Source organism: Macaca thibetana, chromosome 15 (genome assembly GCF_024542745.1).
Source record: "Macaca thibetana thibetana isolate TM-01 chromosome 15, ASM2454274v1, whole genome shotgun sequence".
NCBI classification, from domain to species: Eukaryota; Metazoa; Chordata; class Mammalia; order Primates; family Cercopithecidae; genus Macaca; species Macaca thibetana.
In genome coordinates, this window is record NC_065592.1 from 36,881,627 (window position 1) to 36,904,978 (window position 23,352).

At 31.6% G+C, this 23,352-nt stretch overlaps 1 protein-coding gene across 1 annotated transcript; it reads right to left on the minus strand.

Annotated features, from left to right (window-relative positions):
* CYLC2 (cylicin 2) lies at window positions 1-20,824 on the minus strand. The gene is made up of 7 exons (XM_050760732.1): window positions 20,738-20,824; window positions 14,511-14,551; window positions 12,860-12,981; window positions 11,262-11,418; window positions 9,700-11,144; window positions 5,608-5,712; window positions 1-275 (listed from the first exon to the last, which is right to left on the minus strand). Exons 1-5 carry the CDS (start codon window positions 20,752-20,754, stop codon window positions 10,354-10,356), a joined length of 1,128 nt encoding a protein of 375 aa, XP_050616689.1. The 5' UTR covers window positions 20,755-20,824; the 3' UTR covers window positions 1-275; window positions 5,608-5,712; window positions 9,700-10,353.
* Window positions 20,825-23,352: the final 2,528 nt, after the last annotated feature.

The following is a 23,352-nucleotide window of genomic DNA, read 5'->3' on the forward strand; positions in this document are numbered from 1 at the left end:
TAATTATAACAAAGACTCTTTTAATAATTTAGCAAAACCAGTGCCATTGACAATCATGTGTAGATGACTGTGACTTAGGTCATAACTCACAGAAACTTAGACACAAATAACTATGGTGAGTAGATGTTTTTAATTGATAATTTCACCAGGTGTTCAATGTGTTCAATTCATAATTAGATCTGTCAAGCAACTTTCATGACAGGAAGATCACCAACTGAAGGAGATGTTTCACGTTTCCAGTGTGGTGTAATGTCCAATCCATCTTCATGGTAGTCCTGGAACACAATCAACACAGAGTCAAATGAGATGCTAAAGCTTCTCCCAGAGGCAGTGATAAGTAAAGGGCATCTGCCAAATACGGAAGTTTTGAAAATACATGGACTTCAATTATGTCATAAAGTTTTCTTCATTGTTTAAACAAGTTAAGAGTTTCTACGAAAACATGAGTACAACTTCCTCAACTGAAGATATTACTTCAGAACCTTAGGTTTCTGAGTGATTAAAACTAAAAAACTGATCTCATATGCTTTTGTTATGGGATAAATTGTCTCCCCTGAAATTTACATGTTGAAGTCTTAACTTCCAGCACCACAGAATGTGACTGGGTAGACAAGGCCTTTAAAGAAGTAATTAAGGTTAAATGAGGTCATTAAGATGGGCCCTAATGCAACATGACTGATCTTACAAGAGATTAGGACACAGATCCACACAGAGGAAAGACCATGTGAAGACAAAGGGAAAACATAGCTATATAGAGGCCAAGAAGAGAGGCTTGAGAAGAAATCAGCCCTGCCAATATCTTGATTTTGGACTTTCAGCCTTACAGAACAGTGAGAAAATAGCTTATTATTTAAACTACCCCGTCTTTGGTTTATTATGGCAGTGCTAGCAAACCAATCTACCCCTAATGCATACATTCTAAGAAAAAGTTACCAACTATATCTAGGAAAAGTTACAGAGGGTCCAACTGATATTCATTTGTTCTGGGTTTAGGAAAATATATATATTGTGAATATATTAACATGTAGGTTTGTATAAATGGAGGAAATGAAACAGAAGTTTCTGAAGAGATGAGTGAAACGTACTAAACATAATTGAAAACCGTACTTTATTTCAGATCAATTTACTGAGTAAACCAAATTAGGATCAATTGATTAAAACTCTAATTTGTGTGCAAGTTAAAGAGCCCTTTATGAAATAAATAAGTCCATAAAGTTTCAAACTTTCAACATTCTGTAAATGCCCTTTACTTTGTTTAAATAGGGAAATTTAAACCATAATCGAATGAACTTTAATATTTTCCAACTTTGTAAATTTTTTTGAATTTAGGGAAAATTGGATGTTACTAGGATATATTCTAATAATTTTCATTTTTAAGCTTTTTTCACAAATGCCACCCACCTTAAACCCCCTTTTGAAATTCCATTCTCCTCTTTATTATCATGCTTAGCCCAATTAACTCCCCATTTCTTCACCTTAAGTTTCATCAAAGCAAAGCCACTCACTCAAATGACTTTTACTGATTGCAGGTATGGGACAGCAGACGAAAACAACATGAAAAAAAAAAAAAAACCCTTTAAATTACATGCTAAACATCATTGTTCTAAAATTAGATGTCTATTACACATAAAGGTAAAGTTTTGGTTTTCTTATATCTTTTATTTCTAGGGTAACCTTTCCACTTGTGATAACTTTCTCCAGCAAGAAATGCCAGCTATTTTCCTTCCCTTTCAAAAACAAAAAGCTATGTCTTATGTAGACGAATTATGTTTTTCTAATGTAAACTTCCATATGTGCGATGCACTGGGACCTTATCTTTCATGTTCAGCCATCCCTTATGCCATTAAGTTGCTTTACCTAAGACAAAATATCTTTTCCTAAGAGGAAGTTGTCTTTCCTTCTAAATTACCTGAATGCATATGAAATTTTAACTTTCCTTTCTTGTCTCTCTTTATAAACAATGATTAATGACCAGGTACAACAACAACCTGAAATTAACAGGTAACTTATAGAGATTAAAAAATAGTGGCTCCCCTCACAAAAAAATCCTATACTAGAATATAAAATGCTTTAGTGGTAGTAAATAGCAGAAAACAGAACAATGATGGGATAAATGACTTGTGCACACACATATACATATGACAACTACTGAAATTATAATGTATTAAAATCCTATCTTATTCTTCTGTCTAGAAAGAGTAGCAGGCATAGATCTTCCATGGCAATGTGATAGAGAAAAAAACTGCCCCATAGCTTATTCCTTGACGATTGCGCTGAACTTCTGTGGCCAGTGACTGCTGCTTTCCCTGAATCTTATTTAGGCCACTCTGTTTACCCAATAATTTATCACCTTTTATTTAAGTTGTTCCCAATTAGGTATCCATATCTGATGTATATTATGCTCCATCAGGACTGTTTTTTAACAATTAGAAAATAACTCATTTTTAAATATACCAGATAGAAAAATTCTGTCTATACCTATATCTGACACATATATGTGTATATGTAGAGATAGTAATATCAACTATCTATCTAAATCTATATAGATAGATTATTATCTATTTTTATATTATATATAATTGATACTATGAATTACCAATTATCTATCAAAATCCATATAGATAATTGATCCATATATTCACATATATGTATGTATGTATAATTATATATTATATATATATAATTAGGTATTTATATAATTTCCAGATCTGAGCCTTAATGGGAATTAGCAGATGAGATTAGTTTCTGTCTTTCCATCTTATCTGGTTACAGAGGTATTTAGAGTGGAATAGTGGAATAGATATTTGTATTCTGGTGACAAAATAAGATATGAAACTAGTAGGTTAGATGATACATTGGCAGAGTTTATAACTAGATGTAAGAAAGACATTTTCTAAAAGGCAAAATTTCCTAAAAGATACTTTCTAAAAGGCAATATTAGTCATAGACAAAAATGAGCTACTCTGAAAGGTGGAGTGCTGGTCAAGTAGAGATTCCAAGGAACACTCAAGAGAAATTCTTTAAAGATGATTTATGTTAAAATTGATTGAAGGAGTCTTATTTTAAATATAATATATATTTTTTATATATATAATATATTTTTATATATTATATAATATACACAATATATATTTTAATATGTATATTAAATATATATTAAACATATTTGTATATTAAATATATTAAATTATATTAACTATACATTAAATTTAATATATATTATGTTAACTATATATTTATATTTATTTATGTATTTATATATTTTACATATTTATATATTAGATATTATATATATTTTGCATATTTATATATGTAATTAGTTTTTAAGTGTATTTCTGGTTCTCAATCTTGCTATCAATAGAATCATACCCTTACCTTTTTTTTTCCAATCAACAGAAATATACTTTCAAAGTTTATGGTTTTTATATAAATTTAACTTTTTTTATCCCAGTGCCAAACTGAACCATACAGTGATTTGTTACTCACATATCCTCTCTGTACATACCCTGAAAATATTTGATTTTGCCTACCATAAAATTGCAAATGTGATGACTATGGCAGCTATTTTATTTTGTATCCAATAATTGAGAAACTATAAGAAATTAGCATGTATAATAACGTTAATAACTATAAAATTGATTATTCAATATATTTAATGCCTGGAGTAGGTTTCTATGTTTGCCAAATAGTTCAGCCTGATAAGAAAACTCAATCATTATTTAGATATTATCACTGGATACTTTCCACAATACTTTTATTCATATTTTACTTTATTTACACAAGCAATTTTATTTTATTATGGATTAGGGCTCAGATTATGCTAAGGGAAGAACTTACATTGGAATCATTTAAAAAAGAAAAACTATAAAAACTGTCATAAACTATATACGAGGCTTAAAATGGAACTATGCTCCCTTAGAAATTATTGGGTGTCTTCAGAGACCATATTCAGTATGTTCAAAACACCAGAATTATTTCATCTGGTATATCTACTAACGATGTATTGATCCAATGGTTAAAAAATAGAACTGAAGGAACACCATATAAAAATACTAAATGACTGAAAGGAGACCAGGGGTTGTATATATTTGCCTCATATATTTGCCTGCATTAGCGGCAGGGCACAGTGGCTCATGCCTGTAATCCCAGCACTTTGGGAGGCCGAGGTGGGCAGATCACTTGAGGGCAGAGATTTCAGAACAGCCTGGCCAACATGGTGAAACCACCTCTCTAAAAAACAGAACAAAAATGAAACAAATAACAAATTAGCTGGATGTGGTGATGCATACCTGTAATCCCAGCTACCAGAGAGGCTGAGGCAGGAGAATCACTTGAACCTGAAGATGGAGGTTGCAGTAAGCCTGAGATCATGCCACTGCATTCCAGCCAGGGCAACAGAGCGAGACTAGAGGAAAAAAAAAAAAAAAAAAGGACCCGGGGGGCGGGGGGAATGATCTATGATCTAAGTATTAGTAAGTTATTACTTTGTGATTTGACAAAGATATATGTTGCAAAGAGAATGGAATAATGTCATTTTAAAAATTCCTTTTATATTTTTCCTGGACTCTCACTTTTTAAACAGGCCAAACTTTGTATAAAAAATAATGCAAATCACTATAGCACTTGCATATAAGTTTAGAATGTTTATGACCCTTAGACTAATACCTTTTTCTCTGGAGGCAAACTTTTCTGTTTATTTCATAAATAAACTTTAGAAAACTTTACTATATAAACCCACAGAGCAATGGTTTTGGATTTTGCCATCTCTTGCAAAATTAAGCCATTTTGAAATTGTATTATAGTGCCTTATCCTCTTAGCCATCCCTCCCTCCCCCATTTTTCAAAATCGTTTAGCTTCACTTGGACCCCATTTTTGTCACTCATGTGGTTTCATCAGGTTTCAAGTACCATTGCAGAATGACTGTTACCTTTTCTATAGAAATAGCTTAAGTTCCTCAACCTAAAGTACCAAAATTCAATAAGTTACTTAGCCATCAAAGCTATGTGACAATGTTAGATATAAAACATTTTTTATGAAATATAACGATTTCATGTCCCCTAGTACTTGAGAAACCTATGTTTTAAAGTTATTCTAAAAGTTAAGCAAACAGAAGGGAGAAAAAATACTCAAACAGCTTAATTCACAAAAGAAAATAATGGAGAACAATGCATATTGTCCTCTTGGTGCAAAAATAATAAATAAAATAACAAAAATGCAGTCTTTTATTTGTATGTGTGTACATGCATGTATGTATTCATACATACATATGTTTCAGTGTTAACTGTCACTCTCTCAATGCATATATACCAAGGAAGTCCTTATGTTGGAGGGGTTAGAGAACATTACTAATCATTAGTAGATAATCTTATATCTAGTTATTATTTTTTCTAATGGTTTCTAGAATCAATATTCTTAGGTGTACACTAGTATTCTTCCATTTTTCTTTGAGTTTAATGTTTTACATCCTGCTTCTTAGTCCCTTTTTATTATGACATAATGCTTGATCTAGGATTCTAATGCATATTTTTAATTTCTGTATTTGTTCAATACAGCACATTCCTGCAGATACAACTAATGTAAATTACTAAGCAATGTGCAATACTTACTGAGCAGACACAAAGTGTATAGAGAGTAGAAACAGTAGTAGCAGGAGAGGCTGATGGTGAGCAATTATGAATAGAACAACTGCCTTCTCAAATTCTGTAGTAGATCTTTAAAAAATAATATAATTTTATGTAATTTTAATGTAACTATACATTTTTGCAAATAAAGATACATCGGATATGAAGAAACTGAACCTGTGGTGCTAAAGAAAAATTCTCCCAAATCCACAATTACACTACATAACCACAGTCTAAACGTTGGTATCATATGAGATTCATTCAGCTTCAAATTCTAATTTTGCACGATCTGTGCAAATTTATTGTTACTTAAACTTTCTGAGTTTCAGTCAAATGGAGATGTATTAGGATTGTTGTGGGAATTAAGTGATAATATGAGGAAAGTGTTTAGCAAATAGTAGTAAATAAATAATAGTCATTTTTGCTGCTGCTGTGATTTTAACTTAAAAAATATTTTGTGGATTAAGCATTTGTGAGATAACTTGAATATGATTATAATTATGCAATAATTTTGAATTTTGCCACTGCTTTTATAAGCATTTTCTTGATTATAAAGTAATCTTGTATAAGACTTTTCACTTGCTACATAACCAACTTCGTATATGACTTATAACTTCTGTGCCCTTTTTCAGTAATTCTTATTTGTTTAAGATTAATTGCATTGATTTCTCATGAAAATAAGTTGGAATAAGTAGACATCAATTAGTGATAATAAAATGATTGCATATTTTTGATGCCACTGAAAATGATATAGGTTATTTTAAATGTTATCTTCTATTTTGCTATATTGACATGTATATATATACACATATACATGTATAATGTAATAAATTGAATGTGTATACATATATGTATGTGTGTATATACCTATATGTATGTGTATACATATATGTATATATAAGTGATATATATATATATATATATATATATAAAAATTGGCTATTACCACAAAGATAAAAGTGTTAGCAAAGATGTGGATAAACATTTCACATGTCTCTCTCATTTGTTGTATCTAAAAATTAAACAAACTCATGGAGGTAGAGGGTAGAAGGATGGTTATCAGAGTCTGGAAAAGGTAGTGGGAAATTGAAGGAGAGATTAGAATAGTTAATGCACAAAAATTAGAAAAAAGTGAATAAGACCTACTATTTGATAGCACATTGGAGTGACTATAGTCAGCAATAACTTAATTGTACATTTAAAAATAACTATAAGAGTATATTTGTATTGTTTTTAACACAAAGGATAAATGTTTGAAGAGGTGATTACCCCATTCTCCATGATGTAATTATTAACACCCAGTCTTTGATAGTACCACCCCTCTAATCCAAGCACTTGGGGAGGCTGAGGCAGGTGGATTGCTTGAGCCCAGGAATTGGAGATCAGCCTGGGCAACATGGAAAAAACCCATCTCTACAAAATACAGAAATTATCTGGATGTGGTGAAGAGTTCTTGTAGTCCCAGCTACTGGGGAGGCTGAGGTGAGAGAATCACCTGAACCTGGGGAGGTTGAGGCTGCAATGAGCCATGATCACACCAATGTACCTCAGCCTGGGCAACAGAGAGAGACACTGTGTCAAAAAATAAATTAGTCTATTAAAAGTATCTGGAAATATGAAATGTAAGCTGAGAATTACTATTTTCAAGGAGTCAATGCGATGTTCTAGGAGAATTGCATTTTACGGAGAAGGAACAAGTGTAAAGGCTTTATATTGTAAGGTTACATGTGGTAAAATATTTTTAAAAATCCAGTTCAACAAGTGCCTGGTAGACAAAAGGAATAGTGTTGTCACATGAGGGCAGACAAATAGTCAGCAGACTGATCATTAATGGATTTATAAGCCAGAGCAAAAGAAAAATTGATGGTAAGTGCGGCATCAGCACACTAGAAAGCTTTGACCAAGGGAGAAACATGATGGTTTCTATATGGATAATGGGATATGACGTTGTGGAGAGATATGAAGCAGGGGCTTCCCCTTCACGTAGAGGGCTTTGGAGTTTTCAAGTAAGAGATAACGGTTGATTGGACTTTTAGTGTGCAGAGGTGGTAGAAATGTAATGAATTATACCAATTCAAGTATTTTGTAGGTAGACAGAATAGGACTTACTACTAGTAGGCAGGGTGAAGAAAAAAGAGTAATTAGGGATGACTCACTGATTTTGGATTAAGCTACAGACTGGATACCAGTGTCATTTAATGGATTGGCTAGAACTTGGGGAGAAAGAGGTATTGGTGGAGGGATGTCAACTGTTCTCTTTGGGATTTGTTGATTTTGAGATACCTGGAAGCTGGTCAATTAGATGCCTTAATTAAGTATTTGGATATGGGAATATGGAGCTGAGTAAATAAGTAAATACTAGGTTTAAATATAAGATTCAACAGCATAAGAATGGTATAATTTTTATTTTTTATTGGAATAACTGAGAAAACAACGTAGATGTAAATGAAGAGGTACTAGAATAAAAGGACACTGCTATTAAATTTAACTACATGAAAGTTCTCGGTGATGGTGTACCTCAGTAGGATATTAAAAGTAGAAGCTCAATTTTTCTGTCATTTTACATTACATTTCAATCTAAAACCCGACTTTTGAATCCTATTGGTGAAAATAATCTTAAGGGCCTTTTTATAGAGGAAAAAGAGGATTTGAAATGATTTCCTAAATCCTCAGAGAGATGGTAACATTTCCAGAAAAGTTCAGCAATCTGAACACATAATTTTACTATAAGCAGAGGAAGATGATGAGCAGGTTCCTTGAGGGAGGGGAGGGAACAAAGGGCCAGGATTTGAAGCTCTCTGCCATTATAGCTGACCCAGGCTTACAAGGCGTGATCACCTGGCAGACCATGAGTTACAATAACCACTGACTCTTAGTAGTTGATGCAAGAGGGACAAGACCTAATGCTGAATGTTAAAGAAAAGCAATTATTCCTTATTGTTCCTTGGAAGCTAGCTCTTGAGAACATAGATAATAGGAGACCCTTTCTTTAATGTCCAAGAGAAGCTTTATGTTGCATCCATAGTTTATGTCAGGAAGAATAAAGAGAAGAGAAAATCATTTAGCAAGTTCTGCAACAACATTGAGTGTATTTAAGAAAATGTTAAATCAGAATAAATGAATTGTCATTAATTGAGAAGTTCAAGGATATTGTATTTTGCTTAACATTGCTTTTTATTTTTCCTCAAATCAATAGGACTTACGGGTCACAACAGAGTTTAATAATATAGTTTTAAAGACAGCAAGTTAATTGTTTCTACATCTAAATAAATATTATGTATATATTCTTACTCTGTTACACTCTGTTAAATTCTGGTTAATTTAGTTTTGTGAAGTATTTAGCCATTTATCAAGTAGCTCTTTCATATGCCTCATTTAAATTTGTTCTTGTCAGTAATAGACAATTTTGATTTTCATCCTTCTTTCAGTCAAAATAAATTGGTTGCTATTTTCTGTTTTAAAACTTTGGATGCTTAATTGGTAATAATATCATCTATCATAAGCTAGTAACCTCTCTCTAATGAGAGACTTCCTTAACCTTTCCATGGACACTTTTTAAAGCTTTATTTATTTGGTTGTCTCTCCATGTTTTTCGAATATTTCTTAAAATGAGAAAGTCCAAACTTCATAAAATTCTAAAAGAAATGTAATCAGAAAACTACAGAGATAATATAAGAATAGTGTCAATTTGAACCTTTACATTGGTTTGATTTTTATTATTTCAAATTTATTTATTTTAATTTGATCAGTAAAAGCATATTTATCATGTACAAAATGATGTCATGAAGCGTGTATACATTGTGGAATCCTGAAATCTTGCTAATTGACATAAGCATCATCTCACATGGTTATCATTTATGCAATGAAAGCACAACGTTCGTTCTCTTAGCATTTTTCAAGAATACGATATATTGTCATTAACTATAGTCACCATGCTGTACAATAGATCTTTTGAACTTATTCCTCTTATCTAGTTATAATTTGGTTCAATTATTATTACGTCTCCTATGTACGCACAAAAATGAAAAAGACAAGAATTAATTCAATCTGGCTTAAAATAAAAGAAAACTGACTTACCAAGTGTGTTTCTTTTGGGTTGGAAGTGGGACATCCAAGAACCATAAACATGATTGTGGTTGTTTAAACTTCAGGAAGAAAGATGTAGGCTCATCAGGCGGTAATACATTTTTTTTCTTTTCTTTTACTTTTTTTTTTTTTTTCAAAAGGAATGCTACATTTACTTGAGAGCAGACTTTCTATAAGCTGTTTAACTTCATTTCATGGCTCCTATATTTCTTTAAATCTGTGGATGCAGCTTGAGATTATTTTAAATTTATAGATACAACATCTGTCTCCTTGGATTTTTTAAGCCTTCATTAAACTGTGTGTGTGTCTTCATAGATTTAATGTCATTATCTTCAACATCCTTATCTGAATATTCTTTAAATCTTTCTAGAGATCATTCATTGAATCCTTCATATCCCCAAATTTGAGTATATATATTCTTCAAGTCTTTCAATGGATCCCCCCTTAATTTTTCTTGACATCTTTCTTATACATTTTTATAAATCTCTTCTGAGTTCTCCTTTGTATTCTTCTTTACTACCTTTTAAAAATTATTTAATTCTTTGAACCCTCTTGTTTTCTCACAAATTCAGTTGCAGACTACCACTATTGTTTCGTCAGATATGCTTTTGAATTATTCTTGCAGTGTGAATTCTAATCCAAGTTCTACTTGCCCTTCTTCTTTGCATCCTTCTTTGCATCCTTCTTTGCATCCTTCTTTTCATCTTTCTTTGCATCCTTCTTTGCATCTTTCTTTTCATCCTTCTTTGACTCAGCAGATTCTTTGTCAGTAACTTTCTTGGCATCTTTCTTGGCATCCTTCTTAGACTCTTTTTTGACATCATCCTTTGAGTCACTGTCCGTACTACTGGGCTTCTTATCTTTCTTACCTTTTTTACTCTCCTTTGCATCTTTCTTGGAATCCTTCTTGGCCTCCTTTGATTCATCACCTTTGTTTGCATCTTTTTTTCCGTCCTCATCCTTTTTTTCATCTGCTTTTACAGCTTCTAATTCTGTGCCTGAATCCTTGCCCTTCTTTGAATCCTTTTTGCCTTTTTTGCTATCTTTCTTTGTACCTCCTTTTTCATCTTCAGATTCTGTTGCTGAGTCTTTGCCTTTCTTTGAATCCTTTTTATCTTTTGTGCTATCTTTCTTTGCACCTCCTTTTTCATCTTCAGATTCTGTTGCTGAGTCTTTGCCTTTCTTTGAATCCTTTTTATCTTTTTTGTCATCTTTCTTTGCACCTCCTTTTTCATCTTCAGATTCTGTAGCTGAGTCTTTGCCCTTCTCTGCAGCCTTCTTACCCTTTTTGCTATCTTTCTTTGCAACTAGCTTTTCATCTTTTCCTTTCTCTTCATCCTTGCCTTCCTTTGAATCTTTTTTTCCTTGTTTTAATTCTGATTCTGAATCTGTTGTGCCCTTCTGTGTTGTCTTGTCTTCACCTTTTTTACCAATCTCTGGGGAAAAATATTTAAATATTTCTTAAAATGAGAAAATCCAAACTTGATAAAATTCTAATAGAAACCTAATCAGAAAATTACAGAGATAATACAAAAACAGTAAGTTCTCTCCACCTGCGGCTTTAGAATCCACCTTGGCAGCATGAGTTGGTTTGAGAGGCTGCCTCCTGGCAGCTAAATAAACGGATGGTCTCTCAGAAATTCTCATTAAAGAACGGTACATCCATAATGGTTGTCTATGACCTCCTCTAAAATGTTCTTCATCAATTATCTGAAAGATTGGTTACAATAATGATGAACAACTTGTGGGTGAATAACACAGTTTTTATTAGCATATCCCAAATATATTTTAACTTCAACCATAAAAAGATTTTAGCTTTTGTTTAAAAATGGGGAAGTTTGAGATTTCATCCTTTATTTTATTTTTTTAAAAATTTTCATCCCTTTTTTAAACTAGTGAATAATCATGCCTCATTTGGAGCTTACTTTCAGATTATAGGATCTTCATAGTTCCCTCAGGATTTTAGGTTCTAATTGGTAGACTCATGGTGTATCTTCACAATCATAGGAGGCTTTTTAAACTCTATGTTCTTGAGAATTCTTGGAATATCTTGCCCACCTTCTATTTCCAGGTATATCAGAAACTATTTTCTAATATCTAATAGTTTCAGGTTGAGACATATGTTAGTCTGTTTTTATTTTCAGAGTCTCTGGAATTTAGAATGCTACTCTTGGATGAAGATAAAAGCCTGAAACTCCTATTGCTTGGCAGACACGAATTGAGTATCATCAGATTGGTAACTGAAATAATGAACTCTATAACAGGGAATGTTAATTTGAGAGAAATTGTGCATTTTGTTTTCAGCTTTGAATTAAATATGTACAAAACTCAATGGCAAAAATAGCTAATCTTTGTACCAATATTAACAAAAATGGGAAAAAAATAAACTCAGGAAAAAATGAACAAGAACTTTGTTCACAATTAATGGGTTATGTTTTTAAAAATAAGCAAGTTAATGATACATTTATTTTGTGAAAACTTTTCTTTGAACATATGAAAATCCCATGTTGACTCCAGAAACATTGGGAAATATTTATTTTCCAATACTCTGAATCCTGAATTCCATATTATGTAACTGAGGAAGCATTAAAGGTATAATGTAATCCCATGACTCAAATGAGGGGTTTCTCCAGCTGTAGAACATTTCCTGAATGTTCATACTAACTCTAATATCAGGAACTCCATATTTTTGTGTTTCTTGGAAACCATTTTTATAATATGGGGTTGCTGAAAAAATAGTTAATGTGAAATAAAGGGGGCAACTGTATACAGTAAAATGCAAATAAAACATATCTACTTTCTTTAAGTGGTAGATGTTGAATCACCTCTAACTGTGCTGTTCAATAGGGCATTTCATAGCCACATGTGAATTTACTTTAATTCAATGTGATTTAAATGTAAAATTCAATTCCTTAGTTGCACTAGCCTCATTTCAAGTATTTAACAGCCTCATTGGACTCAGAGATAAATATTCCCATCATTGCAGAAACTTGTTGGTCAGCTTTGAACTATAACACATACAACTATACAAGATTTCACAAGCTTACTACTCAGTGATTACTTAAGACTAATTATAATTACTTACTGTGGTTATAATTATTGCTATGTTATTACTTATTACCGATAATTATATAATCTTTCCAATGCTTACAGGAACCGTATTGTCCCGTATTTGAGAAGGTTTTGATCTCCTTTTGGTTCCTGGCCGTTGTGGTTTGGGAAATAACAGGGCAAAGTGTTGCTGATTCCATGATTTTTTGCTTAATTCACTGACTAAAATAAGGAAGACAAAACACACATTTTGGAGTGAATAGAATTTCATCAGAGCTGAAATGGCATTACGTGCAACATATATCATGTAAATGAATAAACAAGTGATTCAAATTATGACTTCATTTGTTTGGTAATGTTTGCAATTTTCTGTTATCAATATGAGGAAATAAACATTGATTTTTCTATTTTGAGCAGTTTCACAGATAACTGTGCTAGGTAGTCATTGCAAAACTAACATAGCTATAATATAAATGGAAAGATTCAGTTTTACTGCTTCCTTTTAAATCTGTCTCTTCCAGTCCAGGTATTTGCTTTATGCTTTTCGTTAGCATACAATTTTATTAATAACAGAAAATAAGTTAACTGCTTCTGTAGCTCCCACAGTACTTAGCACAATGGCGGCATAAATATTCAGTAAATATATGATTTAATCTAAGTGCTAAGGCTTAAGATCTCCTTAATTAGTAATAATTTTCCAAAGTACAGGAGTAAATGCGGCCGGGCATGGTGGCTCACGCCTGTAATCCCAGCACGTTGGGAGGTTGAGGCGGGCGGATCACGAGGTCAGGAGACCGAGACCATCCTGGCTAACACGGTGAAACCCCATCTCCACTAAAAATACAAAAAATTAGCTGCGTGGTGGCGGGCGCCTGTAGTCCCAAACTACTAGGGAGGCTGAGGCAGGAGAATGGCATGAACCTGGGAGGCGGAGCTTGCAGTGACCCGAGATCACGCCACTGTGCTCCAGCCTGGGCGACAGAGCAAGACTCCGTGTCCAGAAAAAAAAAAAAAAAAAAAGAGTAAATTCTATACACCCAAGAATGACATTTTATAGGTAACATATTTTGTAATGGAAATTGACAAAAAGTCTACAGAATGGTGACTGGGTGGGTGAAGTAATCTGGAAACTATAATAGAAATGATTAAAGATATTTAATTTACCAATGAGACCAAGGAGAGATTTCATCATTGTATTTAGATACATGCAGCATTAATGTGTGGAAATAATAGACATTTCTATGAGTTTTCTAAAGAAAATCGGATCAATGGGAAAAATGTACAGAAGAAAATTATATTTAAACTCAGTATCTGAGGGGAAAGTACTTGATATTTGAAGTTATTCAAAATCAAATGCCTTTGTCTTGTCTAGTAATGAAATTTGGGGCCAATTATAAGCTGGATATAATCTATCAGGAATGTTGTAGAAGAAATTCCTGACTTATAGGAAATTTCTAAATAACAAGAAGTTATTTATCCAATTTCTACATTGCTTTTCAACTGTAAGATTATCTGATTGTATGAATTCTAACATGTAACTATTTCCGGCTTTCATATACTGAACATATTTACTTAAACTTCTTTGGATTCAAAACAAAGCAAAATATATGTAAAAGGTGTTCACTGTGCCTGTAAGAAAGGTAATTATCAATTTCATTTCATGGCAATGTTTGCTTCATCACTTTGAATGGAGGATAATACCATAAAATTAAGCACACATGTTTTGCAATACATATTGAATGCTTTCTTACCTGGAATGTAATTATCATATGGCCCAAAGTTTACTCTTTGGCTATTAAAATAAAAAAGAAAGGTTTTAGTTAATTTATATAAAATCACTGTTTTAAATTGTCATTAATATACTTCAGTACTTGCAACCAACAACTAGAGAACTATTTTACAATCTCAGATATCTTTTGTTATATAAGATTACTTCATCTCCAAGATAATAGAGATAAGCAAATGTGTTTTCAAACTACAACAGTACTAAATAATGGTTGGTCAAACAAACTATATATACACATATGGATCACAAATATATGTGTGTATATTTTCAGATGTACACTTTGTTTATATATGTGTGTGTGTAAACAAATTGCACATCTGAAAATATACATTTTTAAAAAAATACAAAAACACAGTTGAATTATTTTTCCCAGTTCATGCTCCAAATTCTCTTGCAATTGAATTTGAAAAAAGGTATCACTTTGTAAACTCTATGCTTACGTAAAAGCATATCCTCAAAATATTCTCAAAACTTCACCAAATCCAAATTATTAAATGGCATATGTGTGCACCCATGAATTTGTGTGTACATGTGTATATGTCAGTGTGCATAAGGAATTTTATTACTTTTAAAAGAAAATCTGAAAAAAACCATATTGCAAATTGTTTTCCATTTATAGGTTCCCATTTGTTTTATTACTAGCTAAACATGGTTGTTCCCATGAAGGAGTGTTTTACAATCCAATTTTTATTTATTAGTGATGAAGACAAATCCTAAGATCTATTAGAGAAATATTACTTTACATTGTTTCATTATATTTTGGATACAGAGCCATGGTTGGTCATGAGTGAGTTTGAGGCTTATGTGCTCATACACAAACACATGTGGTGTTTATTTGACAGTGTGTAAAACCTAAAGTTTACGCACAGAAAAGCAGTGTTTTGATACCTTGACTAAAGAATGAAGCTAGCAGCATAAAACGTGGCACATTTTTTCATGCTATAAAATTTTGTATTAGCTGAATAATATTTAATATGTTTTCACCAATAAGTTATCTAGCCTATCATCTTAAACTGAGTACATGCAACTAAATTACTTGCCCCACCATATCTGAATCTCTAAATTCAGATCCAGTCAAAGTACATTTATATACTACTGAAGAAATGTTGATGTCCAACGATGATTATGAACTAACTGCATTATTCCAAAAGCTCTCAAAGAGGAAAGATTTCAAGTTCATGAAACATTTCTAAAACTGAGATTTTCAAAACAGTACATTAAAATGATCTGTTAATTTCTTCTTTAATTTCTAGGACATATTCTTTAATCACCCAGCAATTGAATTTGAAATCAATAATAAAATTATCTAGAAAATATATAAACATTTGAAAAATAAACAGCTCCTTTTAAAGAATCAGTGGTCCATAAGGACCACAATGAAAACCTATTTAAAAAGAAGCAACTTAACAATAAGATAATATATGAAAATTATAGAATACTGCTTAAAAGTTCATAGATAATAACTTACAGTTTTAATATATTATAAAAAATGTTTAAAATCAATGTTTTAAATCTCTCCATTGAAACTAGGAAAATAGTATAAGAAAAGAAGTAGAGGAGGACTAAGTATGTTCCAACTCATTTTTGAGGCTAATATAAATAACCCAAATCCTTTTGAGGTCAATACTAAAAATGCATATTACAGATGAATATCCCTCATTAATATGGGCACATAATTTCTTAAAATTTAAAAAATCATACTGACAAACATATAAAATTGCTAATACATCATGATCATCTGGTTTACTTTCCAGAATATGAGGTCGGTTTAACCTAAAATCAACCAATGCAATCATTCCAATTGACAAAATAAGTAAAAAAAAAAAATCACCTGATCATTTCAGTATGTGCAGAATGATTTTTGAAAGAAAGTAGTTATATGCATTCATAATTTAAAATTCTGAGAAAACTAGCAGTAGAGAACATAGTCCACAGATGGATAGAATACATCTAGATAATGCCTATTTTTAAAATCAAACTTAATGGAGGAATATTGACTGTCTTTCCTTAAAAATCAAAAATAAGGCAAAGATAAAGCTACTATATATATTCATTTAAATCCAGATTGTATTTTGTTTCATAAAATAATGAAAGCACTAAAATTGAAAAGGAAGAAGTGAAATTGTCTTTAATTTTAGGGGACACAATTGGGTAAATATGATATCCAGTGGCATCTATAATAATCATTGTTAAAGCTGCCAATCAAATGTAATAAGTTTATATGATACAGAGTTTAATGAATTATACTTGTTTAATGATTATATGATAAATAGTTTAAATGAAGTATATTTCTATATACCAGGAAAATTAGATAAAATTCAGGAAAATTAATTAAAACTTGAAATAACACAAAAGCAAATTATACAGAAACAAGTTATTAAAATACATATAAAAGCTGCATAAGTGAACTAAAACTTTTCCTCTAGGAAATAAAGAAAAGGAGGAAAACAAAAGTAAAAGTCCACAGAAAGACATAGACAAAAATGTTCATAGCAATTTTATTCACAATACCCTCAAACTAAAAGGTGTCCATCAATGAAGGAATGGATAAACTAAGTGTGCTATATAAATGTAATGGAATACTTCTCAGCAATCTAAAGGGATCAATTACTTATATGTGCAATATGGAAACTTTAATGAATACAAAGAAATATTATATTGAAAGAAAAAGTCCAGAAATACCAGCACATACACAGTACAATTTTATTTTATTCATTTCAAAAATAAGCAAGACTCTATGTGGTACTGGACGGCCATTGGTTGGAGAAAAGCAAGTTGGATTGACTGGAATCTGTCATAATGTATCTTTTTTGTGTGATCAACGTTTTCTATATATTTCTTAGCATTTATGAGTTTAGAATTAGTGACAGTTCAATAAATTTTAACCTCTTGCATTTTTAGTGAGATTCATTTATAAGAACCAAAACAGCAATAAACCAAATACTCTTGCCCCTACTCACTATGTAAATGTGTGTGATAAGCAATTAGAGCAATTTGATCTTCTGGATTTGATAGCATTTTCCCACTCTTTCTTTAAGTCTGGCTGTGCTGGTGAGAGCATCTCTTTCCTTCCGTCTCTGGTATAGTCAAGTAACTATCTAGGTCAGGGTGCATTTGCATTCAATTTTTGACATTCTTATTGAAAAACCCCAACAGACTGTCATATTAAAAAATAAACTGTTAGTGTATCCCTTATTTTATTTTTCATTTTGAGATATTTTATATGAATGTAAATGTATTTTCACAATTTTAAATTAAATCCCTAAGATCTAATTTAATGACTTAACCTACGAAGAGGGAAAAATGTGATTATTAAGTCAAAAGGTTATTGCTGTTGTTTAATAGGACTAATGCTTAAATTAAAGTGTCTGGATGTATACAAGGAAACATAGTAATTAGTGCCTCATATTTACCAAGATTAAATGGAATGTAGAAACTAAAATTCCACCTTCATTTCAAGCTTATATATTCAATCACTTCAAAATCATTTTCAGTAACTGCGTGTTCTGAGGTAAAGAAGGTTTCCCGTTGTCAACCATGTAGAATATAATGTATTTGCAACTTAGAAAACTAGGATTAAGTTTTCTTAAATAAAAAGTAGAGATGCAAGAGACATGGGGGACTTTATTTCTTAAGAGAAAAATCTATTTCTGTTCTATCAGTATAAAAAAGGGGTTTTTTTTTAAAGGGGTAAACATTTAACCAAGTTTATTTTTCTGAGTATTTTTCCTTTTAGTCTGAATTACATTTTAATCTAAATACAAAATACACCCATCTTTACTCTTGCCTGTAACTGTATCTCTGCTTAGATGTGTTTTTAAAATGCATAGTGGATTCAAAGTCAAAGTATTTAAATGTTATATCTCCCCCAGTTACATGTGAGTTGTTCATAGACCTCCTGTTTGTATGCATATTGCCAGATTTCTTGCCAGTAGACTAGATTTTTGGAATCTGCATCAGCTGCAGGCAAAAGGAGACCATAAAAGACATGGTAGAAAGCTTTCTAGGAACTGACTGCAGCCTGAGCCACTCTTGTATTTGCTAGAGGAGTCTCTGTGTAAAGGCAAGGTCAACTGCCCCAGGATTATTGTCTTGCTGAGGAATGGCTCTGTGTGTAGTAAAATTCTCTATCATTCTCTAGCATTTTCTGAAGCGGTATTTCTTAGCATGGGTTTATTTGAACTCCTCACCCAGAGAACATTTTGCAATATCTGAAGACATTTTAGTTGTCACAGTTGTCTGTCTGTATGTGTGTGTGATGATACTGGCATCTAGTTGGTAGAGACCAAGGATACTGGTAAACATATTATAATGTATCTTACTATGGACAGAATGCTGGATCTCCCCTACCCCCAGGACCCTCTAATCCTCTATTCCAACAAAAAGTGTTCTAGACTACAATGTGAGTAGTGCCAAGATTGATAAACCCTTCTCTACATCAAGGTGAATCTCTAGACCCGGATAGGAAGAGATGAGTTTAGTAATGCTACTCAATAGAGAGAAAAATGTAAAATACGCATTAGATATGAGATCAGGAAGCTAATATTGGAATTTTAACTGTTCATATTTTTAGATACCCTATCTCACATCAAATATTTGTGATATCCTCTCCTACTTGTTTCAGAAATCTTAGTTCTATTCAACTTTAGAAACGGGCTGAGTTGACTAACACAACCTAAATTTGAGGCCAAGGCTAGAAGAGATGAAACTGTTAAATGGTGTAGCTCAGGTATGGATAGAGCAAAGGTATTAGAGAAGGAATAAGTGGGAAGGGAAAAACTGAGTTCAAACAGAAAAATTTTCTTTATCAGATACAAGTTGATAGCCATAGGCACAGAAATGTTAAGTCCAAAACTAAGGCTCTGCCATTCTTAGAAGAATTTAGTGAAAAGACAAATGGAGCTCAAAATTAATTTTCTGCATCTTAAATTTTGTGTGTTAAATGAATTGAGAGCTGTCACTTGAACCCAAAGAAACATGCTAATTTGTTATTAAGATTTTTTATGTGTGCTTTTGTGGTTAATGGTGATGCCATTTGATTATGAATTCTATCAGTTTCCTCCTACAGAAACAAGAATGTTTTGGGATTACACTAGAATAACAGGATAAAAAATAGCCATAAGACCAAAAAGAGGTTTTTAACCATTGTGGTCAAGTTCTCCGAAAGCTATTTGATGCTCATGATAACAATAATAGCATAGACATTTTACAGTGCTTATATATTTTAAAGTAATTAAAATACAGTGTATATTTTAAAGTAATTAAAATATAGTGTAATTCTGCCATATTAGGTGAACACGGATTACTGCATAGTAGGCATCAAGTTACTCAGCTTCTAAAGTAATCATGACAAATGCATTTAAACCTTTACCAAAAATTATACTTTAATGATTGTTTTATACAAAGTAGGCACCAGCATCTATAGAAAGCCAATTTATTTTCAAAATTCATGTTTTATCTTTCCTTTGACAATACTGCTAAATGAAGGCCCACCCATACTTTATATTGCAAAACTCCATTCCTTCACCTTTGTTGCATGTCCTCTGTATAAAGGTTTACAGAATTGAAATGTGTTCTTTACCTACCTTATTTTGACACAGAATAAATTAAGCGTAAGTAAGCTACTGTCATATAATTTACTTCTCATGTCTGGATTATCTGCTTTACATTACAAAATACTTTCACATATTCAATATTTTGTAAGAGGGATACAATTAGTATTCAGCTGGTCGTATTTGGATAGAGCTGTCCCATTTTTACTAAAGGTTAATACTGTGATATATGCCTCCTCTAAAATTCAGTCACATTCCTCAGTCACTATTACATACACAAAAATTATTCACAGAAATTTCCAAGGGGTTCCCTGACTGAAAATCATGAATTATTTTATTTTATATCACCCAAAATGCAATGTGACCAAAAAAATGAAGTAAGACTAACAGTAAAAAAACAAACAAAAAAGACTTATTCAAAGCCAGGTATCTATTTTACTGAAATGCATGCACTAACGATATCTTAAATTAAAAAAAAAAAATCTGTTATGTCGCTTGAGAATCTTTGTCTGCTTAAACACATTATCTTTTGCTTATGAATGGCGCAATAATAATATAATTAACATCTCTTCACACTGAATAAATTAAATGTAAAGCTAACGAGTATTTCAGTTATTTTAAAACATAAAATGTGACTTACAATCTTGGGAGAGACATTTTCCCCACCTATGACTTGCCAGGACTTAAGTATTGTAAGTTCAGACTGGTGATGTTGAAAGGTGACATCATAAAGAAGCCAAGAGCACTTGGAATTAAAGGGGTAAAACAAAAGGAGACACCTGTGTTTTATGTTCTCTAAAATTCTAAGATTAATATTTACTTTCACTTATTATTACTGACTAAATCTAGCTGGGGTTTTAAAAGTAATCAATTGATTTTACACTTTAATAAAATATTTGTTTTATTTTTTTTCATGTAGTTGTAACTTATTGACTGATAGGGAAAAAAGGTAAGTCTAAACATTTATTTGTGAGAATCAGCTGCAGTCCTGAATTCCGTTTCATTCCTGTAACTTTTGTTATATCATTTGCAAAACTTTACATGTCTTTCTCTCATTTTAAACTTATTGTTTGCTCATACACAAAATATTTTAAACAAAGCTATATGCTTTTTTAAACTTATAAACATATTGATATATCTGAGATAGTACATTTTTATTAAACTCACGATCTTACCCCATTAGTAAACGAATACTAGTACTATATAGAGGGGCATTTAAACATGTTGCTCTTGTTTAGCTCTTTTTAAAACGTCTTCACTATTTTTTGTCTTAAAGAAATAATTTTGTTAAATATCAGCTACTATAAAAGGTAAACTACAAAAATATTAGTAGTTTGACTGAAAGTTTCTAACCGATCTTACACAATGATAAATTATAGAGGCACTGGAGCTGGGATGGGAGCCTTCCATAATTTGGATTTCTATGATCTGATTATTTCACTATCTGACTTAAGGAGAATATCGACGGAAGTTTTCCTGAAAAGTGATAGTTTAATAAGCAAAGTATAATTTCTAATTTTATAATATTTTGTTGAGCATTTTATAGTCTATAGTGGCTTATACAAATATTAATATCTAATGCATTTACTCTATCATCATACATTAAAATCTAAATCATGACTGGGCAACCAGCAATACTTGTCTTCTGTGTTATCATCTCTTTAATTAATCTCTTACTGTCTTTCTTAATTAAATGTGTATGATCTAGTAATATCTTAGAGAGCCAATGATATTTTTATAATGAGCATGTGTCAGTCTTCTATTACTACATAACAAATTATTACAGATTTGGTGAAATAAAGCAATACTCATTTTTAATCTCATAATTTTATAATTCAAAAGCTTAGAGGTTTAACTAGGTCCTCTGCTTAGGGTCTCACAAGACTGAAATCAAATTGTCAGCTGAACTATGTCTTACCTGGAGACTCAAAGAAGGAATCAGTGTCTAAGCACATTTCAACCAGTGGAATTTAATTCTCTGTGGCTGTAGTTCTGATATCTCTGTTTTCTTCCTGCTGTTAGCTATGAGCTGCTTTCTGCTCTTAGAAACTGCCTAAATTCCTTCTCAAATAACGCCCCCTACATCTTCAAACCTGAAATATTTCATAGAGTCCTTATAGTTCAATCAGTCTTATCTTTTTTCAGCCTTCCTAACCACTATCAGTTGAGGAAAAACTTTGTTTCCTAAATGGCTCAAATGGTTAGATTCAAGCAACCTAGATACTGTCTTTATCTTACTGATCAATTGTACTTCATAATGTAGCATATCAGCGGAATGCTATCTCCTGTTATTCACAAGTTCTACTCACACTCCGAAGGAATGGTTGTTGAGAGCCTTTCTTAAAATTTTGATACAACATATCCAATGTTAAGATGAAAAGTCTATTCTAGAATATGAGGATTAATAGAAATATATCAAAATATATCAGTCATATATTTATATATATATATCAACCATATAAATATATATATACACACACACATTATATATTTAGATATTGCTAATGTCTATCCAGCATCGGCACTATAATCCTATATTAATGTTTTTGTGGTGGTTTCTAAGCTTAGAAATCATGTCTTCAAACATAAATATTCTACTTTATAAATGTATATATACACATATTTTTAGTGCTTTATAGAGTGTACACTTACTTGTATGCATTAACTCATTTTTTCTATAATAACAATGTAAAGGTTAGGGGAGGTGGTCCTTGAACAAGATATATTTCCTAAGAGTTTGCAGTATGTTATCAACTCAGAAACATGGCTTATAATTTCATCCTTAAAATCAATATATGTAATTGTAGATTCTTCAAGCTTGTAATAATCTCAGTGACTCAATGTTTCACATATTTATGTAGCATGTGCATATATAATGTTTCTATATGTATGACTTATATATCTACTTATTCATCTATCTTTCTATTCATGTATCATCAATTTATCTCCCTCTGTTTCACAAAAGATTTAAGACAATAAAAAGGGTATATAAATGTAGAGATCACCTTATTAAATGCATTCTAAGATATTTTACACCATATAATACTTTGTATCATTTCCAAAAGTTTTATTTATAATTGACATGTAATAATTGTACATATGTATGGGGTACAGTTGGGGGTTTTAAATGCATGTATATATTGTATAATAATCAAATCGGGATAATTAGCATGTTCATCACTTTTAACATTTATGATTTGTGGTGATCACATTTGTATTAGTTCATGCTTGTGTTGCTATAAAGAAATACCTGAG